The sequence below is a fragment of the Nyctibius grandis genome, chromosome 8, assembly GCF_013368605.1.
Source record: "Nyctibius grandis isolate bNycGra1 chromosome 8, bNycGra1.pri, whole genome shotgun sequence".
NCBI classification, from domain to species: domain Eukaryota; kingdom Metazoa; phylum Chordata; class Aves; order Nyctibiiformes; family Nyctibiidae; genus Nyctibius; species Nyctibius grandis.
In genome coordinates, this window is record NC_090665.1 from 436,138 (window position 1) to 448,164 (window position 12,027).

Here is a 12,027-nt window from a genome sequence, read left to right on the forward strand (position 1 = left end):
ACAGCGGTGCCCTCCAGGCTGGGTGGCCTGTGCAGGGGGGCACAGTCCTGGCTGCCCTCCCTGCCGCTCCGTGCTTCGTCCCTGCTCCCAGCAACGGGGTTACTCACCCTGTGTAAAACCAGCTCGAGTACTCCTGGGTCCTTCTCACCAAATGTCCTCTCTGGACCGGGAGGGAGGGAGCGAGGGAGGCTTTCTCTGGTGTGAGAGTGCATCAGGTGAGAGGGAATCTGCAGAGCCGTGACGAAGGCAGCTGCCACGGTGGGTAAGAACCGTCCCTGACCCTCCCCAAGCCTTTAGGGACTGGTGTAAGAAACGCTTCGGGTAAACACAGCGCTGCCCAGCTGAGTCTGTGCCAGTTTGTTGTAGAGGTGTTGCTCGTCACCACCATTAAACACGCTATGGCCTCAAGGCTGCTCTGACTGATTAAATCATCTCTAGGCAGTTCATGCCTTCTCTTCTGAAATGGATTAACCAAAATTTTCTAGTGTGGATTGTTGTTTCTCATTAATTGTACACTTCAGACAAATTAGACAGAAAACGAATGCATGGATGTGTTGCTAGGCTGAGGTTTTCCATGAGCTGTTCAGTGTCACCCTAGTGATCGCTGCTCACGATCTGCTTGCTGCCCCAGTGTTCCTGCTCTTCCGTCTGAGCACGGTGGCTTACCCAGATGTTGGGGTGAGGTATGTGGGAACCTTTGCTCCTGTCCCTTAAATGCACCAGCAGCTTGTCCCACTGCGGGGCACAGACTGGGTGGGGGTTTGCTCATGTCTGTAGCCACTCTGGCTTGCAGGGTGCGCAGAGCAGCTTGGCTTTGTGGGCTGACAAGGAAAGGTGCCCTGGCTCCCTGCCCCGCTCGTGCTGTGTGAGACCCCGTCGGGGCGGGCTGGCCCTGGGCTGCCCTTCGCTCCGCACCGCGGCGGGGCTGCAGGCGGAACCTTGCGGAGCGCGTGCGGGCGCCGCGGCGTCAGGGAGCGGCTCTGGCTCGTTTTGCCCTCACACCACACACGTGCTGTCAGATCTGATCGTTTACTATCGCCCTGACCGAGCTGCGCAGCTTATCGCTTATGTCAGTAGTTGTGCAAAGCTGTAAGATCTTTGAAGTCTGTGTGGTAAGGTACGCTGGAGGCTTAATTTTGTCCCATTGCTCATTAGAAGGAAAGTCTAAGCATCCACGCAGTCTGTCGAAGAGCCGAAGGATCCTCACCCTGAAGGCAAGCAGCAGGAGCTCGTCCTCGCCCAGCCGGGCAGGGGGACGCAGCCGGCCGACGTCGCTGACCTGGGGAGTGGAGGCGAGTGGTGTCAGCAGAGCCGCAGCAGCGCGGGACGGGGCTTGGGGGCTTCGGTCTCCCCCCAGCAGACAAACCTGCGCCCCGTGGCAGGAGCCCGTGGAGGGAGGGGGCTGCCACGCACCCTGCCCACATGGACTGCTGCTTCTCCCCACGGCAGAGCTAGGGTGACCCTTGGGGACACAGCCAGGGACACCAGGGACCTGTCTGGGAGTGCTTCCCGCACTCTGCAGCCGCTTGCAGAGAGCCAGGGCTGGCGAGCCCCCCATCTGCCTGGCACTGAGCAGGGGTGCACCTCCACTGTTCGCTGTTTTGAGGGGCAGGACCATGGGGCAACATGGGGAGCACCCACCGTGGGATGAGCGTGCTTCCCCAGGGATGGGAGCTTCCCTGGCCGCCCCGCTCCCGCTGCGGGGAGCTGCCTGTGTGCTTGAGGAATACCTGCACTCTGGTTCCCACGTTGAATTTTGCCTGTTGCCCCATGGCGAGGAAGGAAACGGTGATCTTGTCCTGGCCCAGGATCCTGACCCCCACGTGCCGGTTCAGGGAGATGAAGATGGGCTTCAGCGGCGCTTGGGGTCCTGAGGACATGGCGCTGTTCGGCCACGTCCACCTTCTCACCCTGCCGCCTGCTTGGTCCAAGTACTGCCCTCCCTCGATAGTCATGTTGATCCTAAAAGAGAGGACGGGACTGAGGCACAGCTAGTCCGGGGTCTAACCCCATCTCAAGACACAGCTGGGGTAGCCTTGCTGCTCTGGGAGGCACCCAAAGCAGGGCCCAGGAGTTGCTGTATTTGTCTTTTAATTTTTGAATGCTATTAAAAATACCCTTTATGACCTTTGAAATTTAAAATGCGCAGTGGAGAGCAAAGCTGCTCTGAGCAGCTTGAACGTACCACACAGCTCCGGTCGGATAACAGCACGTACTTCTGCCGCTGGAGTTAAACACTGCTTGTATTTTGGCGTTACTCGCCTTGTCCTCCTGTACTATGCAAGTGAGGCGATTTTCCTCGCGTACGACGATGATTGCCAGGTTTCCCGATGGATAGCTGTCGTCAGGTAAGGTGTTCATAACCCCAGATTTGTCTGGTTTGTCTGTTATTGCATACAAAATGTTCCAGAGCGCTACTTTGGAGTATAAAAATTGGTGTGTTACCCAGCTCACGGTGCTAAAGGGATGGTGGGACGCTGCCAGGGTCACCTGGGACGCTGCCAGTGCTTTTCTCCTACGTGGAAGTATTCTGTGTACGCTGACAGAAGAGCGGTTAGAGATACAGAATACATTTGTGGTGTTTTCTAACCCATAACCCAGGCAGAACCGCTTAGCAACTTTAAAGACACATTCTTGGACGACGCTTGGGATTGCAAGTAGGAGCCTGGCGAAGTGAGGGGATCCAAGTACTCGGCTGGGATGACAGCAGAGAAAACAGGGGCAGGTGTTATTCTCTCAAAGAAAACCAACGGGGGGGGAAAAAGGCCCCGGAAACCTGGCTTGAATGTATCCAACCAGCACATATTCTGTGTCTCATTGGGCTTCCCTCCAGCACGACTTGCTGCTGTGAGCACACGTGTTTGTGGCTCTGCCATTCAGCAGCGTCCCCAGGACGAAGCAGCCTGGAGGGCAGAGCAGAGGAGTCTCACGCCCGTTTGCTTTGGTGGCAGAGCTCAGGTACACCCCCAGGTCAGAAAGAAGTCAGCCACAGTGAGGAAAAGTAACGTGGGTGACTTGAAATGTTATGGCTTAAATAATGGCAAAGGCAGCTATGGGGGGGCCTTGTTGTTATTTCTCCACACAGGGCTCTTAGTTACACTGGCAATTTCAGTTTGTCCGTGCACCTCGGATGTACTGCCTGCAGGACAGAGATGTCAGCCCTGAGCTGAGCACTTCGGAGCCCACTTGGCCAGCAGTGCCCTTCCGCGGGTGGCCAGAGCTCGGGAGTGGGTCTGAACACGTGGCGGGCGCGTTTCCGAAGCTGGATGTTAAAGACCCAAGTGCCCGTCCTTCACCGAAGCTCCTGGCTGACCTGAAAAGCTTCAGCCCAGGAGCGATGCAAGCGGTTTCACTGCTGCTGTTTTTCAGACTGTGGAAGCGAGTGTGAGTGGTGGCCCAGGTTATTCTGTGATAGAGCAGAGTGGGACACGCTTCAAATGACCGTTACAGCCCTGGACAAATGCAGGCCAACGCACCCCGTAAAGGATACAACAACTGCGCTGTTCCGTCTGGAAGCATGGTAAGGAATTTCCCTCCGTGTTTGTAGTATTTTTGCAACAATTCGTTCTTCACTGCCTAAGATTGGAAAAGAATTGGTAAAATGGGTGAGAGCAGTCCTGCCCCAGGTGCCTTCAGGGCAGCAGGTGCCAGGCTCCCGAGCGTGGCCACCGCCGAGGCGCAGCCCGTTGCCACCAGCAGCAGCGACTTGCCTTGCCAGCCACGGGGGTGAAGTCGCAGTAGGTGAGGCTGCAGGAGTCGGGCTCCTCCTCGGGCTCTGCTGCTCTCTGCCCAGGCACCAGTGTCCGGCCCTCTGGCGATGGGGGCTCCCGAGAAAGCAGGTAGGAAATGGTGCCGGGTCGGTGCGAATCTGGAGAGCGAAGGGAGGGTTTGTGTGCCCCGGGCAGGGCTGGCAGCGCCGGGGCTGCCCGGCACCTCCGCGGGGGACTGGGAACTCCCGGCTGAAATGCCCCATCCTGGGAGGCTGTCTTAGGGTGTTCTCTGTCTAACAGGGACAGTCCAAAATGTTCAGCTATTTCAGAGAACAGGGTTATGAAGAGAGATGTAGTTCTTTCAATTATGTACACGTACACATCTGTGTGAGTAACGAATGCCTTTTCGATAGCATTCGTGGCTCCATGCTCTGGAAGACTGATGATCTGAAATCCTTGGTGCTGCAAAAGCCTCAGTGCCCTGCCATCCTCTGAAAATATGCCCATTTTGTACATCTGCCTCATCTGTTCTCAGTCAAAATGCCTTTGATTTTATAGCAGGATCCAAAGGGCTGCTCGGTCAGCCACAGCCTGGGCCAGGAGTTAGTGGAGTATTCACCTGATTGTGGCAGTTCCTGCCTCCCAAGGGCTTGGCTTTGCCAGCTCACTGGTCTCTGAGGTCAGTTTCTGTGCATCTCAGCTGAAACGTTCAGGTATAAACACTGAAGGTCACAGCAAGGAGATGGCTCTGGGCAATGGGAATGTAACTGCTTTCGGTGTTTCATACAAGGGATTATTTAATAGGGCAGTATCTAATTTATTGGGATTGCACACTTGACAATGAACTAACATGTCGCCATATAAAACCTCCTGTTCAATAAGAGAGCATTAGAGACAAGCAATTCCATCGAATTAATTGTTGTAATAAATGGACAAATAAATACATAAGGAAATGCAAACTCACATGCAGCTGCGCTCCTCGCCTCTACTGCCAGGGAAGCGAACGCTCTGGCCAGTCGTTTCTCCTGCTGCCTGGAAAAGGAAAGCGCTCCGAGATACATTTCATACCTCCTGTTTTGAAAGCTAAAGCACTGGATATCCTTGCCGAAGGAACACAACTTTCTGAACCTGTTTTTCTCTCCACTTGCATAATTGCAAATAACAGTTAGAGGCAATGGAATGTCACCAAAATAATATCTCAGCAAAAAGGAATTGCTCCCATAGAGAGGTTTCAGTGACCAGCCTCTGCGATTGCAATGGCATCAGCTCTCCTGACAGCAGAGCTAAACACTGTAGTGGATTTTGTATTATGATTTTATGTAAAAGAGCAGAGCTGCCCACAAGATCGAGAGAACAGCTGATCTCCAAGAATATTTTCACTGTTCTTACCTAGTGTCCTTTAAATCTGACGCTGCCTGACAGTGGCTTTGGTTTATGCTCTGTATGTAATATACCTACTCGCACCACCAGACTGCAAGGGAGCTTCAAGGAAGCTAACAGGTTACTTCCAGGTGTGCTGATTTACTTTTCTTTAAGCCTATGCCATAGGCTTAGATATTTGTATAAGCTCCGGGCCTCCTGCTGAACAGCCCAGCAGCCGTCAGACTCGCAGAGTCCTCGTGGCTCTGGACGTTGGGACCCAAATGCATGTCACAGTTTGTGCAGCAAGATAGAGAAGTACAAACTCGGGCTTTGTTTCAGCACCTGATGTAAAAGCTAGACCCAAATATTATCCCTCCCACAGCTGCAATTCAGTTTTTGGCTCTGTCTCTAGAGTTTACGTCTGTCAGCAGCAGAAGGGATGCTTTACTGGGCACATACCTCGCCACCTTCTCAAACAGCCCGAGAAGAGAAAAGCCAAGAGGGTTCAGATAGAATAACAACTTGTGTTGCCTAAAGCAATTTTTTTTTCTTCTTTCATTCCCTCTTGCTGCAGTTTCATTTTCTTAATGCCTGTTGTTCCTCACACAGCCCCGAGCCCCAGTTCTCCCTGTGGTCACGTCAGGTACCTCTGGTACGACAGCAGCCCGGCGGCTGCGGTGCCGGTGCCGTGGGATTCATGGGGGCCGACAGCAACGGGACCGCTCCAGGCGCCCTCGTGCTTCTTGCTCTCATTCACGATGAACTCGTAGAGATCTCGACTACGCTCGCAGCAGAACTTCTGAAAGGCACAAGAGTGGTGCCACGAGAGTGGCCTTCCCCCAGCAGCCCTCTGCTAGGCTTTCGCACCCACTTACTGATCCATCAGCCTCTGACGGTGGGCAAACGTCCTCGAAGGCAGGGAAGAGCTTCAGCAGGCTGCCGCAGTACTCGCACCTCAGAGCAGAGTCCTCCTCTGTCTGCAGGGGAGGTGGGGAGAGAATGGGGGGGGACAGACACACGGCATCAGCACGCCAGTCCTCGTTCTACCTTGGGGAAAGAGGGCTCTGCTCAAAACGCAATGTTATAAAGCGTGTAAGAGCAGTTAAAACAGATCTGTCTGTGATACCTTGGAACGATTTAACTCAAAACGTGAGGTTCAGGGAACCACCAGAAAGAAAAGCTGATCTGTAATAAATAAATAAATAACCCTCCTCAAAGCAGTGGAATGACTGTGGTGTTTGAGACCCTTTCCTTCCAAGGGGAAGCTTCGGAGTGTGCAGAACGCTATGGCTGAGGACTCTGAGGCATTAACCCTTCTGAATACATCGCCTGGGGCTTTGGAGAGAAAAAGCTCCCACGTTGTTGCACTGTTGATCACAGGAAAATCTGTGGGGAATTTCATGAGGAACCACCGCCAGATTTGTTAACAGAAGAGCTGGGCAGATTTGACCAGATGCAAATGAGGGCTGCTGCAGGATGTATTTTGAGGGTGGGTACTGGATATTCTGAGAGAAATACCTATTTTTTTAAAACATATTTGAAACTGAGTTCTAGAAGGTGCAGCTGCTGAGAGCACGCTGCTGAATTCCGTGTCTCACCTCCGCTCCCAGGGCAGCACGGCTTGTGCAGCCACCCAACTGCAGCAGTGAGGGGTGAAGGGTCCTTGCTCAGGGCCGCTGAGCTGCTGCACTTACATACATTTACTGTACTACGTGTTTAGCACTTTCCTTCAAATCCTTTTCTGAACGTATTAATGTGAAATACTTGGCTTCTCTGGAGAGTGGGTCCTGGAAATTCCCTTGTTCCCCAACACATGCCTGGGATTAACTCTCTTCGATGACTTTACTCTGCTCAGGCTTACGGGGAGCTCTGTGCCTTGCTTGTATTCTTTGACTGTATACCTGTGTCCTGGTTTAATGGGCATAAAATGTGTAGGATCACTTTTCTGTTCCGTGTGTGCCCAGCTGTGGCTGGTGATCGAGGCCATGAGCAGTTAAACCCAGGGCAGCTGCCCCAGGCTGGCCCAGGTGTGTGCTGGGACATTGACCTCAGGGCACTATAAATGGGGAAGCTGCTGGGGAGGGGGCTCTTGGCTCTGCTCTGCTCTTGACAGTTATTATCCCTGGAGGGACTCGCCACCACTCCATGAGCTAAGTATGATTTTGTGTCTTTTGTATTAGTTTTGATATTGGTTTTCTTATTTTATTAAATCTGTTTAAATTTTAACCCCTGAGTCTCCCTCCTTTCCCCAATTCCCTTTCTCAGATGGGGTGAGAGAACAACTGGTTATTGTTTAGCCCTGGGTGGGGGCTAAACAGAGACCAGTTTAAGTTAAGACCAGCTTATTTATATAAGCTTTGTATCTCTGTTTTAGCCAAAGGGCAAAATTTTCTGCTTGGAAATTCCAACACAGGATGCAGCGGTGGGGAGAGGAGTTGCTATTTCTGTGTGCACAACAAGCATCGTTTCAACAGCCTTACAAAAGAAAAACCCTTTCATAAAGGAACTCCTGCACTGGCTTGGCAAAGGGCGTTATTTTTATTTTTCCCACGTGGTAATCGTAGGAATTAAAACAAAGCCACGCAGCAGGGAACACCCACCACTGACTCACCTCGATCCGTGTGTTTTCTCGTGAGGATTCGGGTCTGTAGGCCAGAAGGGTAGGCAGGCCGATGGAGGAGAGCGTGCGCAGAGATTTCTCGAACAGCTTCACAAAATCCTCGTTGAACTCAAAGTGGAAAATACCAAAAGCAACATGGAGTCATAGCTGTGTTCAGCAGTAAAACCATAAAGCATAAAATGTACGTACACAGCCTGGGTGAGCCCTTACCTCCATGTCACACAGAACATCTAAGCTGCCCAACTCTTCTGATGGGGCTGCAAGTAACAGCGATAATGAGAATTACAGAACAGCAGTGCTGTGTTCTCAGCTTATCTTCTAGACACATTTGTTTTGGTCCTTTTTCAGTGTGCCAAGCTCTTCTCACCACCACACCGTCTGCCTGAGACCACCTTAGTCCTGCGCTTTCAGGAGAGCAGCTCTGGCTCTGCGTGTAACCCTTCCCCAGCGCCTCAGGGACTGGAACTGGGCGCTGACACTGGATCAGGGCTTTACAAAATTGTCCCACTGAAGTCATGGAGATGGCTTATCGCTGAGGGTCGGTGACTTGTAGCACTAATCTAATGTTGTGTTATCCTCTAAAGCATTTCCAGCCTCTCTTAAGAAGCAGAAGGTGATGCTATGGGAGTCACCTGAACTTTCAGAGGGCTGAATGATGTGGCTGCTGGTTTGCTTGGACTTTGTTTTTTTAAATTGCAGTTCAAAGACGTGCAGTTATCACCCTCTGCAATCAAGCTGTGTCACAGGGAGTCACCGATCATAAACCCCACCTGAGAAGAAGTGATTTTGGGGACTGCAAAGTGCGTCAGCGGAGCTGCGCAGCCGGGGCACGGCTCTGGGTGCACTGTGGCACTGAGGGACACGGCAGCCTGGTACCCGGGCGCGGTGCTCGGAGCAGGCGGACACGCCACGTTCTTACTCTGCCCTCTCTAACGGGCTTTGCAGCTTCTGTATCAGCTCCATCTACTGCTGCTGCATCCCAGCCCAGGTAGATGATTTACTGCTGGCACAAGTTTGGTTATTCTGTACTTTGATCGTTACCATGACAGTCACCCCGAGGACTCGTCAAGCTCCACCTAAAGTGCAAAGCCTACAGTGTTTTTCTGCAAACACATTCACAGTGCATTTCCAGACAGGTGTCCCCCAAAGGCTAGAAGAGAGCAATGTTTATCTGTGCGTGTCCCCTTTCTATTGGGGTGGATCTGCGCACAGCTTTCCCCAGCGCTTTCAGCTGGTGTGTGTGTTTTGTGGCCCAGATCTCCTGCTCTCAGAGGCACGTGAGACGTGGGAGATGTTCTCCTACAGCGGAGAGCTGCCTGCAGCGCAAAGGCTGTTCGATGCGGTGCCCAAAAGGGGTGGGATCAGGCAGCAGCCACCGCTAACACGCTGCGTGCTGAGGTACAATGCTGTAGTTCAGCGGGCAAGCGAAGGAGCTGGTGACTCAGCTGAGCATGGGGACAAAAAAGGCTGCTGTATTTTCATCTCTCCTTAGAGGCTGTGCCAGTACCTCTTGCAGGAACACAATACGCTGTTCTGCCATCTGCAGAGCCGTCCTACGCCCGTGGGCTGGCAGAGCCCTCCCGCACCCCAACGGGGGCCCAGCGGCTCGATCAGAAGCGGCTCTGTGGGGAGGTTAACGTGGGGACCACAGAGGGGGATTCCTGGGGGCTGCTCCCCGCTCTGCTGCCACTGTGCAAAAGCATCTCTGGGAAACTGCAAAGCTGCGTGTCTTCTGTGACAGACACGGGGGTGCGAGGCACTGCAAGTGGGCAACCTCTGCCTTGAACAAAGCTGTTTCTTACTTGGTGGTCTGTCGGCGTGTTCATGGAGCCGGCCAGCTTCTGTCTGCATCGGCACTGGCGTTCCTGGCAGCTCCTGCCTCGCGCTGGGCCCGGCGCTGCCCGGCGTTTCCATTCCCCTTAATTTAAGGCCCTAACCCACCCACTATCTGTATGCAACGGCCTCAGAGCAGCGGCCCTGGACGACTGTACTAACGAAGGCGGCTTCCCCGAGTGTGTTTCATTAAAAGCCCGAACGCGGTGGGTGCGGTAAGGGGGCTTGGCCGCCGTGGTGCTGCCCGAGGCCCGGCGGCAGCGGCCCGTGGGGTGCGGGGCCGGGCCGGGCCCGAGCGCGGCTGAGAGCCGCGGGCAGCTGCGTGCGGGCCGGGGATCGGCCCCGCCGCCCCGTCCGATCTCCCTTCCGAGAGCCCCGGGCGGCGGGGCCCGCCCGAGCCACCGGGAGGAGCGGCGGGGGCACAGACCGCCCCGCGCCCCCGCTCCCGGCCCCGCTCCCGGCCGGGCCCGGCCCCAGCGGAGCGCCGCCGTCTCCAGGGCGACGCGGCGGGCGCGGGGGCTGCCGGGGCGGCAGAGCCCGGCGGCGGCTCCGCTTGAGGCGCGGGAGCGGCGGGGCCCTGCGGGGCTCCCCTGCCCCCCCGCACCCTGCGCCCCCCGGCCGGCCCGCGCGTTGCTCCGCGGGCAGGTGCGAGGGGCGGCCGCTCGTCAAGGGCCCTGGGCAGGGCAGGGGGCTGCCGGCGGGCGAGGAGGCCCCGCGGCCGGGCGTGGGGAGCCGAAAGGCCCCTCCGGGGGAGCTGCGGAGCCTGCGGAGCTGCGGGGTCCCGTGGGCCGCAGGCCTGGGCGAGCGCTCGGGCCCGTCCCCCCGCTGCCAGCACCCGTGTGCCCGGTGCTGCGGGCGGAGGCACCGCCGGGGCTGGGCTGGGGTGAAACGGGTCACAAATCCCGGTGTGACTCGTCTGTTTGGACGTGAGCTCCCAGCCGCCCCCGGCACACCCGCCGGTGCAGGTGCTGGTGTCACGTCTGTCGCTGATGTCTCCTGCAGCACTAGGGGCCGTTGAACCCCTCCAAGGAACCTGCCCTCGCAGCCTGGAGAGCGACAGTAAGCAATTGTCTTCAGGTACGTGGTTTGCGAGCGAACACAGGCTTTACACCCACCTTAGGATGACACGTGTGCTACGTTATCTGGGCTTTGTGCGAGAATTTGCAGTTCTTACAAGCACAAATGCTACAACGGAATAGTCTTGCTAATTTTTAAAAATGGAAGGAACACGCTGAGGTGCAGCCAGTGGTGTGAGTGCAGCGTTTGGCCGGGCAGCTCAGCCGGTGTCGGTGTTGGTAGCCCCCCGTTGTGCTGGGGTCCTGGGGGCTGTGTCTGGGGTCGGTTGGTGCAGACCCTGGTACTGCCACAGCTTTTGCTCCTGGTGCTGTGGCACTGGGACAGGCGAGTGCCCGTCCTGACAGCACACAGCCCGGCCCTGGCACAGCCACAGGTGCGAACCACTCCAGTTATGCTAAAAATCCATCAGTCCCTACGAGATTTGTACTTTATGTTTAAAGTGAAAATTGTTTTTAGGGAGAATTTTTAATGCTTATAGTGTAGTGACTCAACAGTAAAACTGCTTCCCCGGCAGAGTTTTCCCACGTATGTTTCACCGTCCATTTCAAAGCCAGGTTGCTTTGCTGGCGGTCAGGACTTGCATTAAGCAAACCAGCCTGGCCTCAGCAATGTTGTTCTGAATATTCTGAGGAGCTTTCACACCCTTACGGATGTGCTGCCACTTCCCCTGGCAAGGTGCTGGTGCCCTGCGAGCCTCTCCTGCCTCTGTCCCTCAGACATTGCCCTCGGGGAGTCGTACCAGCTGCACAGGGAAAAAAACCTGAAACACTTTGATCGAGTGCTGGAATGCATGTCACCTGTTCATTCACTGATCTGAAGAGGACATGCATCACGTTTTGGCAGCACCAGCTGAGGTATTCCTTATCCTAAATTCAATTTCAGTCAGAAAAGATACTGGGTGTTGTGTTTTTTTGCTGTGAGATAGAACAAGAGTTTGCTGTTCCTTCAGAACTGAATGTTGTGGAAAGCCCTAATGAAATAATGTGTGTTACCTAAAGTGGGTCATAGGCAACACTGGAGTAATTAATTTCATTTCATTAATTCTGCTATAATCAGAGACACGCTTCAGAGTTTTGTTTTACACAAAAAAGCTCTTATGTCCCAACAGTCAGTAAGAAAAATTATCTTCCACTATAAATGTTGCTGAAATATGGGAAAATGAATCAAATCCTTAGGAATTCTTGCCTAACAAGTTCTGCTGAAAGCACAGGTGTTAACGCCTGTCAGAGCTAGAGCTTGACTTTGATCCTGCTTAAGTAGGAGTGAATTAATTGACTCAGCTGATGCTACTGGAGTTCTGCCAGCACAGTATAAATGAGATCAAATGTAGGATCTTCATAGGAACTGGATATGGAAAGGTTAGAGTAACTCCTTGGGAGGTTTTTTGCTGTGGTCACTTCCAAATTCTCACGGCTGCAACAAACA

General features: G+C 54.2%; 1 protein-coding gene across 1 annotated transcript; it reads right to left on the reverse strand.

Moving 5' to 3' along the window:
* Positions 1–989: 989 nt before the first annotated feature.
* Positions 990–9,606, reverse strand: ERICH6 (glutamate rich 6). Its single transcript, XM_068406438.1, has 11 exons — positions 9,495–9,606; positions 7,903–7,949; positions 7,684–7,800; positions 5,948–6,049; positions 5,720–5,871; positions 4,675–4,742; positions 3,707–3,868; positions 3,491–3,572; positions 2,186–2,338; positions 1,731–1,962; positions 990–1,279 (listed from the first exon to the last, which is right to left on the reverse strand). Exons 1-11 carry the CDS (start codon positions 9,604–9,606, stop codon positions 1,016–1,018), a joined length of 1,491 nt encoding a protein of 496 aa, XP_068262539.1. The 3' UTR covers positions 990–1,015.
* Positions 9,607–12,027: the final 2,421 nt, after the last annotated feature.

Bases quoted from the DNA above. Each gene is read 5' to 3' on its own strand.
- ERICH6 (XM_068406438.1), bottom strand. From the start codon at position 9,606: ATGGAAACGCCGGGCAGCGCCGGGCCCAGCGCGAGGCAGGAGCTGCCA. The intron at 7,950-9,494 runs GTAAGAAACAGC...TGTTACTTGCAG, and splicing joins ACACGCCGACAGACCACCAA to CCCCATCAGAAGAGTTGGGC. The intron at 7,801-7,902 runs GTAAGGGCTCAC...TTCCACTTTGAG, and splicing joins ATGTTCTGTGTGACATGGAG to TTCAACGAGGATTTTGTGAA.